Source organism: Wyeomyia smithii, chromosome 1, assembly GCF_029784165.1.
Source record: "Wyeomyia smithii strain HCP4-BCI-WySm-NY-G18 chromosome 1, ASM2978416v1, whole genome shotgun sequence".
Taxonomy (NCBI): Eukaryota; Metazoa; Arthropoda; class Insecta; order Diptera; family Culicidae; genus Wyeomyia; species Wyeomyia smithii.
Genome location: NC_073694.1, coordinates 196,438,770 through 196,461,094, shown reverse-complemented (window position 1 = coordinate 196,461,094; position 22,325 = coordinate 196,438,770). Strand labels below are relative to the sequence as shown.

At 39.0% G+C, this 22,325-nt stretch overlaps 2 protein-coding genes across 3 annotated transcripts in view; one reads left to right on the top strand and one right to left on the bottom strand.

Annotated features, from left to right (window-relative positions):
* Positions 1 to 129: 129 nt before the first annotated feature.
* On the bottom strand, positions 130 to 12,070 carry LOC129733280 (homeobox protein rough-like). The gene is made up of 3 exons (XM_055695047.1): positions 11,422 to 12,070; positions 394 to 628; positions 130 to 340 (listed from the first exon to the last, which is right to left on the bottom strand). The coding sequence occupies exons 1-3, from the start codon at positions 11,924 to 11,926 to the stop codon at positions 187 to 189; spliced, it is 894 nt and encodes a 297-aa protein (XP_055551022.1). The 5' UTR covers positions 11,927 to 12,070; the 3' UTR covers positions 130 to 186.
* Positions 12,071 to 12,585: 515 nt separating this feature from the next.
* LOC129733230 (mitogen-activated protein kinase kinase kinase 4) overlaps positions 12,586 to 22,325 on the top strand; it is a 21,976-nt gene continuing 12,236 nt past the window's right edge. The window contains exon 1 of one of the 2 annotated variants that reach the window (XM_055694916.1): positions 12,586 to 12,887. In XM_055694916.1, the coding sequence (XP_055550891.1) occupies positions 12,799 to 12,887 (89 nt within the window). In that variant the 5' untranslated portion in view covers positions 12,586 to 12,798. The remainder of the gene's footprint in view (positions 12,888 to 22,325) is intronic. The other variant, XM_055694908.1, reaches the window with a different exon arrangement.

The window sequence follows — 22,325 nt, the reverse complement described above, 5'->3', positions numbered from 1 at the left end:
GAAGAGCTTTTATTGAAAAAATGCTCGTTTAACTCTAAGCAACTATTAGTATAGGAACCGGAAAATTTTAAGAACAAGTTGAAAAGGAAAAAGAAAAAATGGTCCACATTTTTGCAAGCACTAGAGCGATTACGCTGCATTTATTTTACAGATTTGGCTATGTACAAATTTAAGACAACAAGATGCTCACTTCGAATTTCTTTGGTCTATTTTTGGTGATGTGCAAAATTGATCGTAGAAATTGTGGTGTCCTGTCGCCATCGTTGTGATGTTTGGACCAATCACTTGTGGATACTGAGGATTAAACGGTGTGAATAATCCGTTTACTGCAGCGAATGTCCTGCAAGTACGTAGACCTCGTAAATGCTGTTACAACATTGTGGACAATATTACCTGTACTGTTGATCAATTTGGGCCTTTTCGATGCGTTTGTCTTTGGCACGCCTGTTTTGAAACCAAATTTTTATCTGTGTTTCGGAAAGCTTCAGCACTTCAGCCAGTTCGAAGCGTCTTCCACGGGAAATATACTCGTTGCGATGGAACTCCACCTCCAGCCGGAGCGTTTGCTCGCTGCTGAATGTGGTTCTTTGGCGACGCGGTCGTCCTTCCTTTTTTCGTCGTCTGGCCACTGAAAAGATGAAAGGAGAGATAAACGGTTGTTTACTGGCTTGCACTGTCGACCGGTCTTTATCGTGATGATAATCGTTGTGATAATGGTTATTATGATGACTTGTGCCCTATTCAATTTCCTGTTTCCAAGGGATTCCCTCGTGTTTTGCTTGACTCTCTTTGTGCATGCATTCATAATACCCTTTTTGGATGGAGGACCGAAGCTGCGAATCGTTTGACCAGATCTTGATCGTAATAATTTGCTGTTGTATTTATAGTACGCTGTTTTCGTTATACTTGGAATGTATATTTTTTAGCAAATTTTGTCAGCGATTCCGCAGAATTTATTTGCGGTGTATTTTGAATTCAGATACTCATGAGTGAGTTTGTGTTGTTCGTTCAGAATAACAGGCTTTATTGCAACAAAATGCTTTTGAGGTATATAACAGATGTGATCTCGCAAGTTGTGAAGATAAGCACTACTGGATGCAGTAAATTTTTCGGCACTGCCCAATCGTCATTTCTTAAGTTTCATTTTTATACTCAGGGAAGTATCCAATATGTGAAATTAGTGCAGCGCAGTTATGATGTTTCATGCTTCCGATTCATGTTGATCTAGTAGATTTTTTATTAACTGCTCTTCATCACATTTACGACGTTCTTTTTATGGTGAGCTTGGTTTTTAACATTAAGTTTAGGACTTACATAATGGCATGTAATCACGTAAAAAAATTGCATATTTTTAAACAAATCGTGTAAAATAAAATCACGTAAAAAAGTCGCGTTGAAAAAGAATTCAGTGTATAAGCAAATCACGCCAAATGACCTATGGTCGAATATAGACCATTTTTGATTCAAACGAAACTTTGCACTCGTATTTTGCTTAACAAACTGAGTATTTTTCATAGATGAAGATTTGTTTAGGCTCGAGAGTAGTTTTCCAAAAGGACGTATGCGTTTTGATAGATTTTTTGACGTATGAATTATGACATAAGTTTTTCTTTTTATGCTTATTAGTCAACCGTATTATTTAAGTAAACAAACGGTTGACTCATTCACGCGAAGATTTTTGATTTTTGTGACTTACAATGTTCCTAAATTCACGTAGACGTGAGCAATCGTAATGGTTAATCGATTGCAGGAAGAATTCGGATATAAAACTACTTAAAGATGTCTCAAGCTTACCAACTAAACTTTAATTACTTATTAACGCATTTATAATAACTTGCTCTAAATATGAATGTAAAGATCACAAAAGGGCTGAGCCCTTTAATTTTTTTTTCTGCAACTACGGGACTCCTCGAAAATGGTTGTGTTTCATTCAGGTTCTTTTGAACAAATCACAAATACTTTCTTATACTTGCAATGTGCCACGACCAATCTGACACAACGATGCCCTATACGCTCTCCTATCCAAGCGCAGGGTTTATCATCCATAAAGTTCTTAAATCTTTGATTCATTGTCCACAAAGTCTTTAAAAAACTTCCGTATTCGACTTGACAAAAAAGAACGGAGTTATTCAATTTCTATCGAGAAAATATAGAAAAAAAATAATTCAAGTGCATTCATAACATTATCACAAAAAACATAAAATTCAAACAAATATCACACTCGCAGATCTCTTTAATTTGAAGAAATAGAAGTTTTGTGCCTTCTGTGAAGTAGCATAAAATTTATTGATTTAAAACTAAACTAAAAAACTGCCGAAAATCGGAAACCGATTGGATAAACCCTGAAAGCGCAAAAATATCGTTCCGCTAGATTTTATATCTGGCCCAGTATGCACTATGACCATTCTTTGATCTATTGTGGTACGAGCCGGCTATCATCATGGCGAGTTGACGGCCTTCTACTAAGTTTCACATTTATCCCAGCTTGGCACTCCATATAAAGTTTATTGCTTTCTCAGGACTTGTGTGTCCCTTATCGAAGATATGCATTCTGCGTTGTATTAATACTCGGCATTCTCAGAGTAGATGTTACGAGGTTTCATTTTCGATGCCGCAGAGGCGACATACTTCACACAACTTTACATCGATATTATCTCAATGTTTATTAAAGTGCTGAGTTTACACTTTTTTGATTTGGTTGAATTTTGTCTTTTTCGTGCCACAAGACTGCATCTTCTAACACGGTTCTATATTACTGTCTTGTAGCACATAATAGCCGTTACAAAATGACTTGTAATATTATTCGGTAAACTTTATTTTTAGAAATTGAGATTCTATCTTCGAGTTGGGGCAATAAATTTCTCGCCATGAAAGTTGTCGAAAAACCCATTTTTCAATTGCCACCGTAGGCAGTAGTAATAGAATGTTTATGAAAACGTCATGACATCTTAACATATAATGCTAAACTCAAAATTGAACTTAACCAATACGCATTAATTATCGAGTATACTCTACTAGAAAATATTTCCACCGAGGGTTTGCGTCATTCAGGCAACTGTGCAAGCTTAAACTATCGCAAAAAATACTCAAATCAGAGACAAAATTGAATATGATGCTTGTAATCAATACTCATTTAAGTATTGGGTGTCATATAAGTTTCTTATGCAACGTTCCCCTTTTGTTCAAAATGCAAGTTCAAGTTGTGGTTCTTCTGCTGCTTTCTTCCGCTGGGCCTTTCATTTCATCACAGGAAAAAGTCAACCAATATGCAGTAATTTTTATGGCTTATTAGCGTATTACAAGTGGCTAGGGGTGATTAGTTTGGCAAACCCTTTTCGACCTCCACTTTTTCGGGTGGAACAGAAATCTTACTGCGGCACACCACGTCGTTCAGTTCAATCAAGGTGAAATTCCGGACATTGCGATCACCATTTTTCGCTCTTTCCGTTTTTTTTTGCCAATCATGCGTCGGTAAGCCACGGATGCACATTGGATGTCCCTCAAGGCGAAGCATTGGGAAGCTTCGACACCTGGATCGAATTACACTTGTCTCAAGCTCAAAAAAAGGGGAACCTGTGCATGCAGTTTTGCTAAACGGGTTCACCACACTATTTACTGGGGTGAAGCCGGTTATTGTGATTTATTTCGCATTATTAGGGCCACTTAGGTTTTCCGATGACTAAACAGTGAACTTTCAGTTTCAGTAAAAAGCAAAGATTCTGACACGTAATTGTGACGTTTCTACGAAATGAAGATCATAACAGCAACTGTTTGTCCTGTAAAAGTTATTGATTTTTGTCCACGTCCCACTTTTCGGAACCGAACAAATAAACTCAGACAAATCCCAATATCGCTTCAACTCATTTTCCCACCCAAGTGTGAAAACGCTCCCGGAAAATCAAGCACAATGCAGAATTTTATTCACCACTGAGCATAATTCCTTTATTGTTATTTCTCCCAGCACGAATTGTTATTGTTGTACAATTATGATTTTTGTCAACGCTTCTGCCGTAAATCCTCCCCTACGACAGTTGTATCTACACAATTTTCTCCGATCCCGCACGCATCCACAAAATACGTTCTCGCCAGTTTTTAGCGCAAGAAAACTGTCGCTCAACTGTGTGTGCCGACGATGCACTGGCCAGCGTTAAGCTCCTCCTATACTTTCTCTCCCATTGACTGGATGGCAGCATTGCGCTCCCCACATTTTGGCCCGGTTGCTTCCAGCATGCAGAACGTGGCACTCCAGAGCTTTGAATGCATGAGAAAGATCTGATGATGTGCGAAAAAGCGGGGAAAACTTTTAATCGCTTCAACGCAAATCATAAAAGACATTGTCGTAGGCGAAGCAGTATGGGAAACCCGGCCTGACACTTGAATCGGGATGTACTTGGAAGTGTGTAGGCAAGTGGACTGCGACTGTGTTAAGCAGTCAATAATCGTGTTAGCTATTTCGTGCATTCATTATGTTTGTCTATCTGTCTTCTTAAAATATGATATAAGCACCGATTTTATTCAACGCATAACAACCTATTAGGAGAACAACAACAAACAAAACAGCACTTTGCGTACATTTTTTTTCTCGTTGTTCAAATCATCGGAAAAAGTCCTGGGAAGTTAAGGGTGAACATAAAACTACTAGACCTAAAAGTAAAAAATATTTTGATTGAATTGATTATTTAGGGAACAAAACTTGTGACATGGATTTGCGTTTTTTTTCTCAAATTAAAGATAATGTTATTTTACGTTCAGGAAAAATACTGCGATTTACCTGTATTTCGTTCATCACGCGTTGCATAGATTCAAAACTTTTCAAAAGTGAATTCACAACTTTTTCAGCATTTTGATTTGCTAGTCCATCAAAGTTGCATCTCTTTGGTCATCTGCCAACATCTTCAACTTGTTTGCATCCAACGCTCAAAATGGTCAAGCTGATAAAAAAATGATATTGGGTACTAACATTTCAAAATAAGTGATTTCGAAACTTGAAAAATAACCTGGGAATCAGAAAAAAGATCTTAAATCATTGTTTTTCAAATTAAAAGTCTTTTACTGCACGAACATGTCTTGCAGAAACCGTTGAAAAGGAAACAAATTCGTGTTCAAATAATCAACGTTGTAACATTTGGCAACTTAGAATTCAAAAAATAAGCTTTTTGAGATCTTCAATCAATTTTTTGAATAGAATTATTATCTACAGCATTGCCGGAAACGTCACACCAATCAAGCTAATTATTTTGGCTTTTAGAATATTTAAAGTATTTTTGTTTATTGGCCACAACCAGCAATCAGCTGTTTAGTGCACGGGACGATTGCAGGGCTAGCGCTACAATCCTGCGGACACTAACAGTCTCTCTCGAGCCGAGACACGAACCTACGACGACTGACTAGTTAGGCCAGTATCGTACCCTAAGATCAGTTGCAAAACAAAAAGCATGTAAAAAGTCGTATGCAACAACAAATAAAATAAACGATTATGCTGTTTTCTAAGAACATTTCTGATTGAATTCACATCAAAAATAGTTTTTTTACAGTCAAATTGTGTAATTTACAGAAAAATATGAATTTGAAAAATGTACAAAAATTAGTTTTTCAAAAAATTTCAAAATAATGTTTGCTCTATTTTGTGGCAAGTTTGTAATGTTTTTTCAATTACTTGCTCCGCATAGCAAGTTCGTACCTAACCCAAAATCCCACCAGCATTGAGTTTCTAAGCGGAAATAGTAGCTAGTTTCGCTAGAGTTCGCCAAATATTCCTTCAAAAAGACTAGCTGAAATAAAAATCTATTTGAAAAACTGGAGAATCAGAACTGTGTGCCACTTATTTTATCCTCAATTTGTTTATTCAAATAACTACTAATAACTAGTGATGTTAGTAAGATTGTACAGTGGAACTTATTTTGTATTGCTCTTAGAAAATGAAAGTTTCCATTGTACATATATATGATTGATTCTCTCACTAAAAATGTTTTCTCGATACACTGGCAACTTCCGTTCCCAGACTCAGGACCGATTTTCTACCCCGGTTTCAATTCGCTTTACCATTTTGAGAAGTCCCACAGAGGCCTTTCAATGTTTTTAGATAGCAACAGATTTCGACGTTTTATGCTATTCTAAGACATTTGGTGTCAACATTTATTTAATTTGAAAAGCAGGACTGATAGAAGTAGTCAGCTGGTCAGCGGGTCAAAAAAAGTAAGTTTAGTGACTTTTAAGGGACCAACTTGCAGTCCTGCACAAGGATGGAAAAACTCGTATCGCATAACAATCATTCGGGTATCATTTCTGAACGTGCTATTTATAAGCTTTCAATCCTAGCAAACCATCGCTATTAAAAGTTACACATTCTCAAGCTTGCAAGAGACAACTTAGAGCAAAGAAATATATGGTAGCTTTCTTTGATGATTTTGTTTCAGTATTGCCTACTTTAGGCGGAGCGAGAAACATAGCGGAGCGAGTGTTTCACGAAAGAATCGTGAACGATTGCACTCAAGCGATCGCAATGATTCTTTCAAATGTTGGTTGCTTGTAGGCGTTATTCGGCTACTCCACGTCGGGCTTTCACCGTGATATACCACGACGATTCTTGGTGATTTCAAGTATCAGATGCTAATGCACCATGCTACAATTTCCGTAAGTATTGATGATACCTATTTGCTCCGGCAAGCAAACAATTGAACGCAAACTAACGTTCATGTGGATTCATAATTTTGTATCACTGGCGATAATATCTCAAAGATTCTCGCGATAATGTTGAATGCAAGTGAACTTAAATACAATAAATACTATCGTGTTTGAATCATTCAGTCTCCTTCTACGGTATTCGGAACTCTTAGAAGCGAAAAACAATCAGCAGCGTTTCTATGGAAAACTTGTACGCGAGTGGAAATAGTTGAACGATAACTGATAAATCAAAGAACACATTTGCATGACATATTGCTAGTGAGTGAACTTTTCCATGCTTGGTCCTGCACTTACAACTTCTCCATCATTTGTTATTGCATCATACACAATACTTTGAAAAAATCTTGGTTACAAAATCCCAATAAAATAAAAAAATTCCCGATTTTTTCCCGCATTTTTCCCGATGTAATTCAATTCCCGACTGTTTCCCGTTTTCCCGATTGAGTGGCCACCCTGCAGAGGGCATTCCATGAGACTTTCCGCTGCAAGCTGAAGACTGAATACGGCTTCAGAGATGCCAGATGTTTTTGCAAAATGTCTGCAACGGCTCGGAAAAACGGAAACATGTGTTCGAAATCTGAAAAAATTCCATCAGTAATCCGCAGACAAATGTCGGTAAAAATCTGCACACATTTTAAGAAACCGTGGAAAAACTGCAAATATCAGCAAATCAATAAAAGTCTGCACACGCACTCCAAAAATCAGCGTTTTGCAGACAAATCTGCACATTTGGTATCCCTGGTCGGTTACATGCAAGCCGAGTGGTTGTGACTTCAGTACATGGCGCGTTCGAGAAAGCGCGTGTAAGCCCCATCAAACGAGCAGACACCCGAAATGTACACACGAAGTCAGAAACACTCGCCCTGGTGGTTGCCGAAGTCGACGAGGTCGTATTTCAATTAGAACACTGTGTGTTTTTGAATTGTGTTGACACTGAATTGTGATCAAAATTACCTTGATGGAATAGTTTGAAACACAGATGCGGCGTTATACTGTGTTTCGACATGCTTTACAACTGGTGGCACTAGCCGAAGAACGTAATTTTCTGGGTAGTAATAATCGCGCGATAAGTTGAAGTCTAAATACGAAGACCCCTGCACCCTAGCGCCGTATAGCGAGGTAATTCAGTACTAGCCTCCTGAACAAGTTTGCTGAACACCGCAACTTTCCAGCAGGTCGGAATCGTGTGATTAGTTAAGTTCAAAATACGACAAATTGTGGGGCCACTAGCGCCATATAGCGGTAAAATTTCACACTTAATTGACCACCATACAGTAGCCTTTGATCTTCTGAACAAGTTTGTTGGAAACCGCAACTTTTTAGGTTGTCAGAACACGAGATATCCGCCTATTCCAGGGAGGTGTTGCACTATTCAAACTGGGTGTTGCAATACTCAGTAAGGCGTCGTACACAAATTATGTAACGCATGAAGAGGGGGGGGGAGGGGTTGTGTCTGCGCTACTTATTGTTACGAATAAGGGAGGGGGGTAGTAGAGACAGTTACGTAACTGTGATGTTTCCTCGAAATTGAGAATTTCGGAGGGGGGTCAGGCTGTTAAGGGGGAGTCATATTGAACGTTACCTATCGTTACATAGGGGGGAGGGGGTCTGAAATTTAGAGTTACGTAATTTGTGTACGACGCCTAAAGCGACTCCAAACTTATGACGGGTAGTGTATATAGGCGTGTAGGCGTGAAGGGTAAAATTAAAAGAATCCGCCACTGACCACGGTGACAAAAGTATCTTCCTTTTCGTTATAATCGTTAGAAATGCAGAGATGGACTAGATCTCTGGCAACAACGATTGTAAACCTTCCTTCTAGCTTTTCCTGACCGACCATAAGGACGAAGCCGGCGCCGTTAAAGATTTATCAGGGTGTCTAGCCAACTTCAAAAATGAATTTCTTTGAATTTTCCAGATTTATATTTTTGCCAGACCCCTTTTTTTACTCAAAACCATTATAGGTTTTTGTAACATTGAAAACGATTAGAACAGAAATATAAATGTATTGATGTTATTTTAATTTCAATCGAATAGTAAATCTTAAGCAGGCTGACCAGATTTTCTCAGAGGAAAAAAACCGGATGAATAGATTCAAATAAACGATTAATGATTATTGGAAATAAGCTCGTGAAATTTATCACTTGGGAGATCGTAATTTAGCCTAACAATTATCATAGATCAGCTTGGTCTCAATATCAGAGCTGGTAGTGGCTGACTGACTCGAAAATAGGAACTTTAAAGAACAAATACACGAACAAGGAGATTAAAAAGGAATCGAAAAGAGACTAAAAGGAGACCATAATGGAAATTATGAAGAAGAAATTCACACTAATAAGCGAAAAATAATTATTGAGTTTAGAAAAAGGCTTGTAAATTTCAAGATATAAAATAATCGTATTAGAAAAAGCAATATAAACGTATAACAGGATGGCCATTCCAAATCAATTTTCGATATCTCGGTTTTTTCTGTTTTTTTCAATTATATTTCCTTAGTTTTCCCGTTGTTTTATTTTATGATAAAATAAGCGGAAAATCAGTGTTATAAAACCATGGAAACTATTGCACAATTTTCGCTCTTTTAATTACCAAATTGTTCAAATCGGCCATCTTCGCTTTTCCTCGCTTTCTTTACCTTTTTCGCTGTTAACGTGCCGTTAGGCTTCCCATGCTAAATGTGCCAATGGGATGAATGCGAAAATTTGACTGTAATCAGATTTCGGGAAGAAGAGCCTCCAGCGATTTAAGTTTTACTTGTTTGACCGATGACAAAATGAACATTGAATTGTCGAAATTAATTTGAAATGCAATGAAACGTCGAGATCTGTTGTTATATTTTTTTTTGAAAAACTTCGATATCTAGGAACTTCCGAAATTACGATGATAGTCCGGGACCTTATTCCTACAAAGTTATGATGACGGTGTCGCCTCTTACTCCTACAATTTTAGAGCTGAGGCCGCTAAAAGGTATTAGCATTTCTTTCATGGTCCGTAAATTAAATTAAACCGACATTCTGAACAAACGATTTACAAAAAATATTTTTTCAAAATAATCCGATTAATACCCGACTTTTACAAAACAGACTAAGGGGTTTGTAGTATTTTCTCAGAATTCAATGAAATTTTGTGGGTGTGTAGGCCTCACTACCCTAAGTAACTTTGCATTTATTTGCACTAATATTTGAAAAGGACTGATTTTTTCCTAATGAATCGATAATCGTCAAACGTGGAATGTTAAAATCCCGGTTTAGAAGAGATACTGCTACTGCCAGTAGAATCGTAGCGCTAACCCCGCAATTATCTTATACACTATAACGGACGGCCGCGAAGTCTGTGCCGAATAAAAACAGAAGGTTGAATTCTAAAACGGAATAAAAACCTGGGCTTAGCTTTTGCGCCATACAATCAGCGCACTCCTAGCCCACTTGCAACTATTTTTTTCAGGGCGGCAAAAAAGTTTTCACAATTAAATTCCCTGATTTTCTCTGATATCTTTCTAAAATACAACACTAATTTTCCTGATATTTTTCAGCATTAAACACAAAAAAGCGCAACGTAGATGAACGCAACTTTGAAATCCCAGTGAAAAAAGTGTTCGATCGGATATGAAACCAAACAGTAAAAATACCGCTTTAGTCTTTTATGCTCAAAAGAATTCGTTTCGGCGCTAAAGAGCTGTTTGTTTTCTAATTTTCGCTGATATTCCCTGATCGAAAAATAAATTTCCTGACATTCCCTGATTTTCCAGGTTTTTTCAGGGTTTCTACACCCTGTTTTTTGATCGTTTACAAAAGCTTGTGATGAGAGTCTATCTTTTTCAGAATATTATTTTGGATTGTATCGGCCGTCCTTTTTTCCTGATGTCATTTCTTGTTGCACAACAGATATTGCTTCCAACATTACCTAATAATTTAAACTTGAAGGTGAAAAAGAGATCATTTTGGAAGAAAAAAGAAACTTTGGAGACTTTTGGTTGAAAAAAAAAGACTATGGGGACTAGCTTTTAAATAGAGACCAAGTCTCTGAAAAGAGACTGCTACCAGTCTTCATACCGTTTACGATAGAGGATGTCCTCTCCAGTCACGCGGTACTGCCAGGAAAGCACATAATGTACTCAGTAACTTAAACAAATCCCGCGGCTACGGGCATTAAAATTCACAGAAATAGGATAAAAGCTATAACTTCGAATTTTTAGTGTAATTTCTAATGGAATAATTAAATTACAAACAAACGGAGCTAAACTGTTTTAATTACTGGTGGGAATTTTAGCACCAACTAGTTTATTTCTGATTTTTAGTTTTGTGATTTAGGTGTTAAACCGTGTCGTGAACTAAATCAGTTTTAAACAAATTTGAATAGTTAGAGAAAAAAAATTGATAGGATCAGAGAATATCAGCGATAATATATTTATACTTTCAAAAATGGTTACTCTAATATAATTCTATTCGTAAAATGTGCTAAAAATGACAAATATCGCGTCACAGCTTTGCGGTAGATTTAATTCGATTTAAACTCAATTTAAAATGTTCAAGATAGTTTAGGGATCCTTGACTTGGTTTTGATCTGAGAGTTAATATATTCTTCTAGCAGTAAAACTCAGTTCACTTTGTTCACACTACAGCGGATGTCATGTGATATCGCGTATCTTGATATCAGAATCCATCTAGTTTTCACGGAAAATTTGGTGTATGACATTTATCAAAGTTGGCTTTAACATATGTCACAAATTCGACTCACGAAATGCTGATAATCCCGCCGGCAAGGTCGATCCCTCAGGTCCGAATCCAAACACGGGCCTGAAGGGTCCATAGTTTCCGGTCAGAGATGTTATCTGTGGTGGAACACTGCTAATAAAGTCATGCTGGTGGCTGTATGAATCTTGTCCAAGTGCCCCACACCGGTAAGTTCGCTGCTCGCACAGATTCGTTCGACCACTTCCGCTCGAGCAAATCGAACGTTCTTCTGTGTTGTCTTCGATGTCTAACGGAGGGGAAGATCGGCTAGTGCTAGTGGAGCTTTCCGATGGCGATCTTGTGAATTTACCCACATGTGTAGTCACTGATTGGTTTTCACGATTCATGCCGGTGCCAGCACTCTTTTCTAGATGACCGTACAGACGTTCGAAAAAAGTTCTCGGCGAGGAAGGTTTATTGCCCACCGGCGGTTCACTTCCGACTGTCCTACCGTCGGTCATTTCTTTTACGTCATAAATTGCACTACTGTTATTGTCCGTTAGTTTCATCACTCAACTAGGATTTTAATGTCCAGAAATAGCACGTCTTATTGCCCCGAGGGATAAATCTCGACTGATTCAAATTTATTCCTGCTCATCATAATCACCATCATCATTATAACCGTTGAATGTCCCACCTGTTCAGTGAAAGAAAGGATATCGGTTGCGTATTTACCTGTTCTTGTTAGCGAAGTTTGCTGAGAGTTTTCCCGCTCATTCTCTTTGCAGAGAATGTAAACAAATGCCTCGATTGGTCGCCTTAGAACACACCCCCTCTGAGCTACGGTGTCGATGCTGCTGCTAACTAATTGCATACACGCAGGCGTTTGGTTTAGACACACTATCGCTTCGGTTGTCAGTTGACGCATCTTCATCGAGCTGGGGGAAATGGCTCATCACTTTATGGGAAAAGTGTAAATGTCGTACATGTTGAATGAAATTGATCAGTTTCAAGATTGATTACGAGAAAAACCACATTTCATTGAATTTGAATATTTGGGTTTTGTGAATGGTAATACATTACAGAGCAAAGAATCAATGTGATTTAATCGGAAAAGTGAGCTATACCTCACCACTCACGTCAATCTCTGTGTTTTAGTTCATTCCCCTCAAACGTCAGACACATGTTTGCCTTTGACGTGTTTTCCTCGAGCCGATTCGCTGTCAGTCTTGCCGAAGTGAAAGTGTCAGAAAATTTTCACTTTCCAACGCAGATGGTTGGTTTTTTTCTACGCTGTCCGCAGTGATAATGCAGTAAGTTTGTGTGTTTGCTGGATACTTGCCACGGATCCGGACCGTAAGCTGAGCGATTCCTAGCCGAGAGACCCGCTGATTTAGATGGTACGCCGCACGGACGCGAGGAATATTAGTGCATCAGAAAAATGGCCGATTCGGACTGGAAGAACCGCGTAGGAATTGAGCTTAATTACAGCTCCGGTGATGAGGATGACGGTGACGATGCTGACAGCAGGTGAATTGCTTTTCCGTGTGTATATATTTTGCCACCAGTGGTTGAAAATGGAAGCAAAACAAACGAACCGTGGCTGGGGAAAACCCAAAAAACCAGGGTCGTAAACTCTTTTCTACTTTTGAAGGTGACAGTTTCGTTTTTGCGCACCTGATGCAATTTGATAGCAATACTAGGAATCGTTTGCAAAAACCAACTGTTGCTTGGTCTTACATTGGTTTTGGTAAATAACTTAAAGGCGTAAATTCTCTACCGCAGCTCCGTTTGCACAGGTAATTAGCATTTCGAAGTGCTTCGTGTGCGGAACGAGGGTGGATTTGGATAAATTTGAAGTGATCTGTCCATGTGGTAGTGTTTAGCCGCAGTGACTTCAGCTTCGTTTTGTTTACACGCTGATAAGGGACGTGTGTAACTGAGGATTACGGCAAACTCGTTTGTAATGAGAATTCCTTCTGTGAATTTGCTGATATTGGATTGGTTGGTATAGAATGGATGGATGGACAGTTAAGTGCAGTGAGAAGGGGAGGTACACACGAGTGTGATTGCGTGCGAACTCTTTATGGTGTACCGGTGGTTTTTAATTTCATGTGTTTATTTCTATCGTGATAAGCATTTTATGTGTTATGACGCTTAGATGGTTCGTTTCTTTTTCATTTTTCGCATTGCGCGAAGTTTTCATAAGTTTGCTGACTCTGCTGCGTGCGGTGTAAAATGGCACATTGCACCGGCGAAACAAACGTGATTTTCAACACTATCGTACCTTCAGTGGCTTGTTGTGTCATCAATTTTGGAAGGTCATTTGCTTTCGATTCTCTTTAAGTGGTTGCTGTCCAAATTTTTATTATGAATGATTTTGTTGAATATTTGACTGGTCATCTCTCAAGCATCAAGTAAGTTGGAGTAAAAAAAAATGTAAAAAAAAGATGATCCAAGAACAATGTCAAACATAGAAACTCGGCTGCCAAAGTTCAGTTTATATAATCACTTCTGCACACAAAAAATCTGATGAACCTATTCTAGGTTTTAAGATACTGGAGTAGATAAAATAGAAAAGCTCTAAGCAAACAATAAAAGCAAAACGTACTTCAAACTGGACTCCATATGGGAGAGCCTTAACTAAATATAACAATGAATCCGGAAATCCAGAAGAAGGTCTGGGTTCAAATGTGTGAATCTATAGAAAGGACTCCAATTGTTTTCAGTTTAAAAAAGACTCTTACCAAAGATCATACCGTCGAGCTTCATGATGTCATGCGTCATGATGAAATCTATTATTGTGGTCCCCGTGATACCTTAACTCTAATGATGGAAACGCATTTTCCAGGTTCTTTTGAAAAGACGGATTTAACCATTCCTGATTTAGGTAAAATTTGTTCTATGCTGACTTGCTCTGGGTCTACTAGAACGGAAAGTACTTTATCAGAAGTGGTGGATGGAATTTTTGTATTTGTATTTGAATAATCCATCTGACAATAAATAGTCTTAATGAATAAATAAACTAGCTACACATTTCTAACTCTATTTACAAAATATCGGGTTGGTTCGTCAAATTCAAAGTGCTCTTCAACATCAGTAAAGCTACGAACACACGCTGTGAACGGTTCATTATTTCCAAACAAGGTACGGTGATAAGTTGGTTGCAATAACGTCGTGTTTCGAAGAGATCTGTTTGGGATACGAAAATTCACCATTTGGAGTAGTCCAGGAGCATCAATTTCCCCATTTAATAGTTTAGCGATAAACAGAGATAGCTGTAACTTCCTTCGACGTTCAAGAGTAATCTAAGTAGCCGGCACCTATCATGATATGAAGGTAAATAGTCGGGGTTACGCCAGGTAAGTTCTTTAGGGCCAAGCGAATAAACCGTTTTTGAACCCGTTCAATCCTAAGGCTCCAAGTAATCTGGTAAGGATGCCATATAATGACTGCATATTCTGAAATTGGACGTACAAGTGCGCAGTACAAAGACTTCCATCAATGTCGGTCAGAAAAGTCCTTAGCAACCTTGGATACAAAACCCAATTGTCGTGTAGCTTTCGATATCAGTCCAGAACGGTGCAGATCAAAGGTCATTTCTGAGTCCAATAAAATTCCCAAATCAGTCACTTTACTAACTCTAGTAAGTAATTTGCCGTCAATATGGTAATCGAACACTGTTGGTTGTAATTTACGATGAAATGAGATAACCTGGCATTTTTCAACACTAATAATCAGTTTGTTTCTGTGGCACCAGTCAACGAGCAGATTTAAAGAGGTTTGTAAACGCCAACAATCCTCCTGCGTTTGTACTATAGCATACAACTTTAAGTCGTCAGTATACACTAGTTTCAGACAACGTTTATCCAGTATCAAAGCAGCGTCATTGAAATACAGAATAAATAGAAGCGGTCCGAGATTGCTGCCTTGTGGGACACCAGACTTATTTGAAAAAGGCCGTGATACACAATCATCAATCATCACTCGAAGTTCACGATCAGTTAGATAGGACTCCAACCAGGTCATCAGTTGAGTAGAAATCCCAAGCCGAGACAATTTGTGTAACAATATTTAATGGTCGATTTTATCGAATGCTGCCTTCAAGTCAGTATAAATCGTATCTACCTGCACTTTATTCTCCATGCTCGTTATACACTCCGAGGTAAATTTCATTAAGTTTGTTGTAACCGACCGCCCAGGTATAAAGCCGTGTTGGTCAATAGAAATGTAGTTTTTCGTGACATCGAGAAGAGTTTTACTCACAATTATTTCGAACAATTTTGAAGCGGCTGAGAGGCTCGTAATTCCTCGATAGTTCATCACATTGTAACGATCACCTCGCTTAAAAACAGGATACATAAAAGACTGCTTCCAAATGCGAGGAAATTTCATTTGCTGAAAAGAGCGGTTGAAAATATCGCTTAGTGGTTGAGCTACAGCAGCAATACAGCGACATATCACAACTTACCAGGAGTAAACGATCGTTTCAATTTTTTCGCAGCTGACAAAACCATATCTACGTTTACAGCACAAGCACGCAGTTCAACCAAGTCAGCGGGAACATCATGGATGGCATCATTTATCTCTGTTCTGGATGAGAAATCCGTTGAAAACACCGAAGAAAAATGCTCGGCAAACAGCTGACAAGAATCAACCATAGCGTCTGATGTAGTCTCATTCAGATAGACATTTTTTGGTGTCGCGGAACTTTTTCGCTTAGAATTAATGAAACGCCAGAAACCACGGGGATTTCTTGTTAAACTCATTTGTACCCGTAATACGTACGATTTGTAGAGACAGGAATTCAAAAACCTGTATGCCTTACTAGCTTGCTGAAACCTTGTTTGGTTACCAGAAGTTCTACGTCGTCGTAGGTTCCGTTGACAAGCGTTGCGCACACGTTTCAATGCTCGTAAGCGATAAGTGCTCCAGGCGAGTGAAACAGGGGGTCGTATCCGCGGAACATTCGCAACTAGCCAATTGTTCAAAATAGAACAAAACGTTTCTGCCATTTCGTTAACATCGTTCGTAAAAATCGTATTCCAGTCAACCGTAGTCAAATACTCCGAAAGGGCCTCGAAATCGATCCTACGGAAGTTTAAAGGCCGTTCATTTCATCTATCAGCTGATCCTTCACACACAACTTGCACGGGAAGAGATATTTCAAGCGGGGGGTGGTGCGAGTCAACGGGTAGAAACGGAGTCGAGCAGATATACACAGCAGCCTCACAATTTGGCGAACAAAAAACCAAGTCAAGAATCCGATTGAGAGCGTTGCATATAAGGTTCCTTTGGTGAAGGCACGAGAACCAGGGTGGAAAGCTATGAGAACCTTTGAACCTGAAAGTGTGAATAGAATATTTCCAGAAATGCTTCTAAAAGGTGAAGAAATATAAATTCGTTCTCTCATTGAGATTTTTAAGGTCACTTTAAGGTTAAGTCACATTCCATCAAAATGGAGGGTAGTGAGAGTAATCTTCATAACTAAAACGAGGAAGCGTGATAGGAAGCATCCAAAATAAATCAGACCTATTAGCCTTTCTTCGGTTTTGTTGAATACAATGAAAAAAGTACTGAATGATTTAATTCATACATGCAAACAAAACCGTTTTCAAAGTTCCAGTTTGCCTATCAAGGTTAAAAAAAACACTATCACAGCGCTTCATACGCTGGTTAAAAAAATTAAAGTCACTTTCAGCTAAAGAAATTGCTCTTTGCTTATTCTTGGATATTGAAGGTGCTTTTGATAACGCGTCCTTTTCTTTAATGGCAATGAGCAAAAAAGAATTTCACACGAGTATCGTTGACTGGATTCATATTATGCTTGCAAAAAGAGACTTCTAAGTTGGGAGTAGCGTCTATTACGGTTCACCACTTATGTGGTCACTTGTGGTAGACGATCTCCTCAGAGGCTTAGAAGCAAAAGTTTCCGATCTTATGGGCTTTGTGGATGACATAGTCATCTTAGTAAGAGGAAAGTTTGACAACATAGTTCCGGAAAGATTGCAAGATGCTCTAAAGTATACCCAGTCTTGGTGTACAAAGGAGGGTCTCAGCATTATTCCGACAAACGCTGTAATCATACCTTTCACTAAAGAGAGGAAATTCAATCTCAATAAAAAGAGGAAATTCAATCTCAAAACTCTCAAGTTTGGAGGAATTTCAGCTGTATCAAAAAACTCAGTGAATTTGTATTGGGTTCCAGGACATTCTGTCATTATTGTGGGAATGAAAGAGCAGACGAACTTGCAAAACAAGGATCTAACTCACAGTTTATCGGCCCAGAACCTTTCTGCGGTATATCAAACTGTGCGGTGAAAATGGAGCTTAACCCTTAAATGCGCAATGTTGTTTTAAAACAACACTACTAAAAACGTTTTAAAATATTCGTATTTTAGTATTTTTTAGAAATATAATTCATTAGAACAGTTCTCTAGACTCTAACGAAGAAAACTTAACAGCTGGAAGTACTGTATTTAAATGTTTTGTTTTTATTTTTGCTGTCAAAATCCCGGAAACGAAAAAAAACATGGCGAGACTCCCGACTGGTGCTGACTGTCTTTGAAAACAAATTTTAAAATAAGGTTAGTGGTTAGTGAAAATGTCTGAATTATCAGTAATTATACTAACAAAAGGTCAATTTTAAAGTTACTGTTAACAAAAGTAATTTTTTCGACTTTATTTTGCGATAAAGTCACAGTGTTGTTTAAAAACAGCATCGTACCATTTGCACATTAAAAAGTAAATCTTCCAATTTTTTTATGCATATTGGTTAGTTTTAGAGCAGTAAACCTGATAAACAAAGATTTTATGTTTTTAGATGATTTTTTAACGTCGTGCGCATTTAAACGCTGGGAGGAACAAAAGGTGATAACCAATTTGTTGGATGCCAAAAAGTGTTCTCAATCTAAAAGATTTATAACACCAAACGGAAATCATTCAAAAAAACTCCTAGAGCTCAACAAAAGAGCTCTTTGTACATATGTCGGCCTAGTAACGGGGCATTGTCCGAGTAGATATCATTTAAAGAACGTCGGCCAGGTTTGGGATATCTGTCGCTTTTGTAATATGGAAAGCGGGACATCGGAACATCTCTCCTTGACAAGTAGGTTTAATAGTTTTCCTACAATTACAATAACTTAACTGCGAAACCTAATAACATTTAATAATATAAAACAAGAGTACAAATATATATATATAATAGTGTTGAAATGTCACCATTTGTGACAGAACACACAATATTAATTCTGAATAGATATTAGTACATAAAAAAATCATTACAAACAATTCCCCCCCTATAAAAAAAGAGACATCGGAACATCTGCTGTGCAGTTGTGGTGCATTATTTAAATGCCGATCAAGGTTTCTTGGCAGTGGCTTTTTGCAGTCCAAAGAGATTTGGTCTTTGAGTCATGGAAAGGTGATTGGCTTCATAAACCACATTTTACCTAGCTGGTTGACTGGGATATATTACAAGAGTTCTGATTGCTGCGGTAATAGGTTCGTTCAATCCAAACGATGTTTGAGGCCAGATCGTAAGGAACGCTGAGAGGCACGGAAGTTTAGCTGGAACAGAAGCGTCGGTGAATCTATTTCGCCATTCAATATTCTCGCAACAGATGCAGCTTGCTGGATTTTGCGACGAGGTTCTAGCGTGTCAAGGCCTAGTCATCGACAGCGGTCAGGATACGGTGGGTACCAAATCAAGCCACAATTTCAGGTAGTGGTCGTACTAGAGAACAATACAAGACTTTGAAATAGTGGAGGGCTTTGAAGTCACGGCCAATTTTTGCAATAAATCCCAGCTATCGAGTCGCTTTATCGCACCATTTGAGGCGTTTCGAATAGTTTTTTATTCTTTATTTTAAAATTAAAGAACAACGATACATTTTTTTAAAATACCGAACAAACGCATCTTTTTGAAATATTTAAAACCTGGTATAGCTTTAGGGCCTAATAAAGGTGTTAATATTTTCTCGTTCATTCATTACACTCGATTCCAAATGTTGGAACGGTTATATATTCGACTTCATCTTCATGTCTCAGAACGTACTGAATCTTCCTCCACTAAAACGCGTAATCAAGTCTTAAAAGTTGTTAAGCCTGAATTATGCAAACACTGTACTATTGAAAATAATTAAGCTTTGTTGCACAATCTAATAAAAAGTAAGGAGGATTGGCTGGAGAGGAAACCAAATTTTGGAATTCCTTACAGAACAGTAGAGATAGAACGAGAAAGTTGGCAGCAAGGTGGACCCACAATTCGGGATGGTTCACTTTGCTTCTACACAAACGGTTCTAAAATGAATGGTTCTGCGGGTGCGGGATTCACAGGAGCAGGAATTAATAAATTTTTCCCATGGGACACTGGCCAACAGTATTCCAGGCGGAATTATACGCGATAATAGAATGCACAAATACGTGTCTGGAAAGAAATTATCGACACGCGAATATATGCATTTTCTATGATAGTCAGGCAGCACTTAAAGCCCTGCCCCTCCGAAAGTTAGCTATGAGAAAACCAGGTGAACTTATACTGGGTTCCTGGTCATTGTGGAATCGAAGGAAACGAGAAGGCCGACTTACTAGCCAGACAAGGGTCATCTACTAACTTTGTTGGCCCAGAACCTTTCTGTGGAATCTCCCCGAGCGCTCTAAAAGCTGAACTCGGTGAATGGGAAAAAGCGACCATCGAAGCAAACTGGGATGTCATAAGTGGATTACGACAATCGAAAAGATTCATAGAGCCAAATCGCGAGAAGAGCCTCGTGCTGCTCAGATTAAATAAGAAAGACTTGAGGACATTCACAGGTCTTATTACAGGGCACTGTCCGAGTAAGTATCATCTCAAGAAGATAGGCAAACTTGATGATGATAAATGTCGCCTGTGTGGCATCGAAAGCGAAACTTCAGAACGTCTACTCTGCGAATGCCGAATATTAATACAACGCAGATTGCGTATCTTCGGTAAGGGACACATAGAACCTACCGACATTTGGAGGGAAAGTCCTGGTGGGGTAATAAACTTCATACGAAGTGCGTTGCCCAACTGGGATAAATGTGCAATGTAGCAAAGACGTCAACTCGCCAAATAGTAATGTACCTGCTCGTACGCACTTAGAGTAAGGTAAAGTATACCACAATAGATCAAACAATGGTCGCAGTGGTTCAGTCTTCTACAATGGAAAGCTTTGTTGAAACGCAGATTTCTACTGATCTGATTGGTCGTTTAATGCTCGATTCCCATGGTCAACAGAATTTTATGCTTCGTACACCGGGAGTGTAGTATTTGGGCTAAATAAAAGCCTGCGTCTGTTTAAACCAATCATATTACTAGTGGATGGCGAGTAGGACAGTTCTTATTAAGCAACTGCGGCAGCGGGTAAGAGCAGCGGTAGTGGTAGCTAGGGACGTTGCGATACCATTAAACATCGATACTTAGGATCGATACTTGTATCGAGAGCAAGTACTGATATTCCGATAGCATTGAGGCTAACGTATCGATACCTAAATGTATCGTTGTGCGATACCAGTTCATTCAAAATATAGGTCAAAAATCTTTTTTATTATTTCTTCCTCAAGATAAAACGTTTAATTCAATTAAACCATTTATATAGACCATTTTACGAGACGTTTCTGAACTCAATCTATGAATGAAATTTTGACAGAAAGCTCGGAACCTGTTGGGGCTGCAGTGGACTGTGACTGCGCCGGTCGGTAAACGTTGCTTGCGTTCCCAGCGGGAACCAAGCCGGATGGGAGCAGGACCCTTTCGTTCCTTCCCAGAAGGGCAACTAGATTGGCCGGACTCCTTTGATCGGCTTCGCCTCATGAAGCCGCGACGTGATTGGCCTGGACTAGCCCACTTGGCTAGCAGCAATCAAACTCGAAGATATGAGCCTTGAAAAAGACTCTCAAAAAACTCTTCAATTTCAATTAACTCTTACGGGTGGAGACGGAGGACAGAATGTTCGGCGGTCGGGTGCAAACACAGAACTACTGTTTACACGAATTTATTCATTTTTCTCTTCTTCTTATTCTTAATATCTATTTTTCGCGTTAAAGTTCTTCGCGGTGACGCAACTTTTGCCCACCGATGCTACTGCTACTGCAGCTAATATTATTGCTGCTATTGTTCTCCTTTCACTGTCTGCTTTCTACTATTTATCGTATCGCGGTTGGAAAAATACTAATAAATGCTGTCGCATCTGTTGCTCTTTTATATCATTCCGCAGTGCTAAAGTATACAAAGGGGCGGGGCTGAATCTCACACCGCTGTTTACCTACTGCGACGCAATTAGTGGATATAAAGCGTTCGCTCGCTGCCACTCTGTCGCTATAGTTCGAACAGGTTGGACTGAACATTCTCCCCCAGGCAAGAAGTGGAAATTGCAGAAGTAGACTCATTGTCAGCTATCGGCAAAGGCGCAAGTTTGTGTATCGGCCTTTGAAACGTACCCGTTTTTGTCTGGACATCAACCATTCTTACCAAATCGTCGGCTCCAGGATAAACCTTCACAACACGTCCCAGTCTCCAGCATTGAGGGGGAAGATTATCTTCCTTTAGCACGACAATCATTCTAGGTCGAATGTTATTCCTTTTGTTGGCCACTTTCCACTTACTCGCAGCTCGGTGACATACTCCTTAGACCATCGCTTCCAAAAGTGTTCGCGCAACTGCTGTATGCGCTGCCAGTGCGATAGTCGATTGGTCGGAAGATGCATCAATGATGGTTCGGGAATAGCCAAAAGTGGACGGTTTATGATGAAATGTCCAGGAGTTAGCACTTCCGGTTCCGTTGGGTCGCTTGATAAGGAATACAATGGTCTCGAATTCAGTATTGCTTCAATCTGACATAACAGGGTGGAAAGTCCGAAGAGTGTCAATGAAGTGGATTGATACACTTTCTTTAGTACTGTCTTTTCGCTCTCCACTCCAGCTTCCCAAAGCCCACCAAAGTGTGG

Coding starts and splice junctions, on each gene's coding strand:
- LOC129733280 (XM_055695047.1), bottom strand. CDS start 11,926: ATGAAACTAACGGACAATAACAGTAGTGCAATTTATGACGTAAAAGAA. Junction 629..11,421: donor GGCGGGATTATCAGCATTTC/GTGAGTCGAATT, acceptor TCATCTTTTCAG/TGGCCAGACGACGAAAAAAG. Junction 341..393: donor CAAATTGATCAACAGTACAG/GTAATATTGTCC, acceptor ACGTACTTGCAG/GACATTCGCTGCAGTAAACG.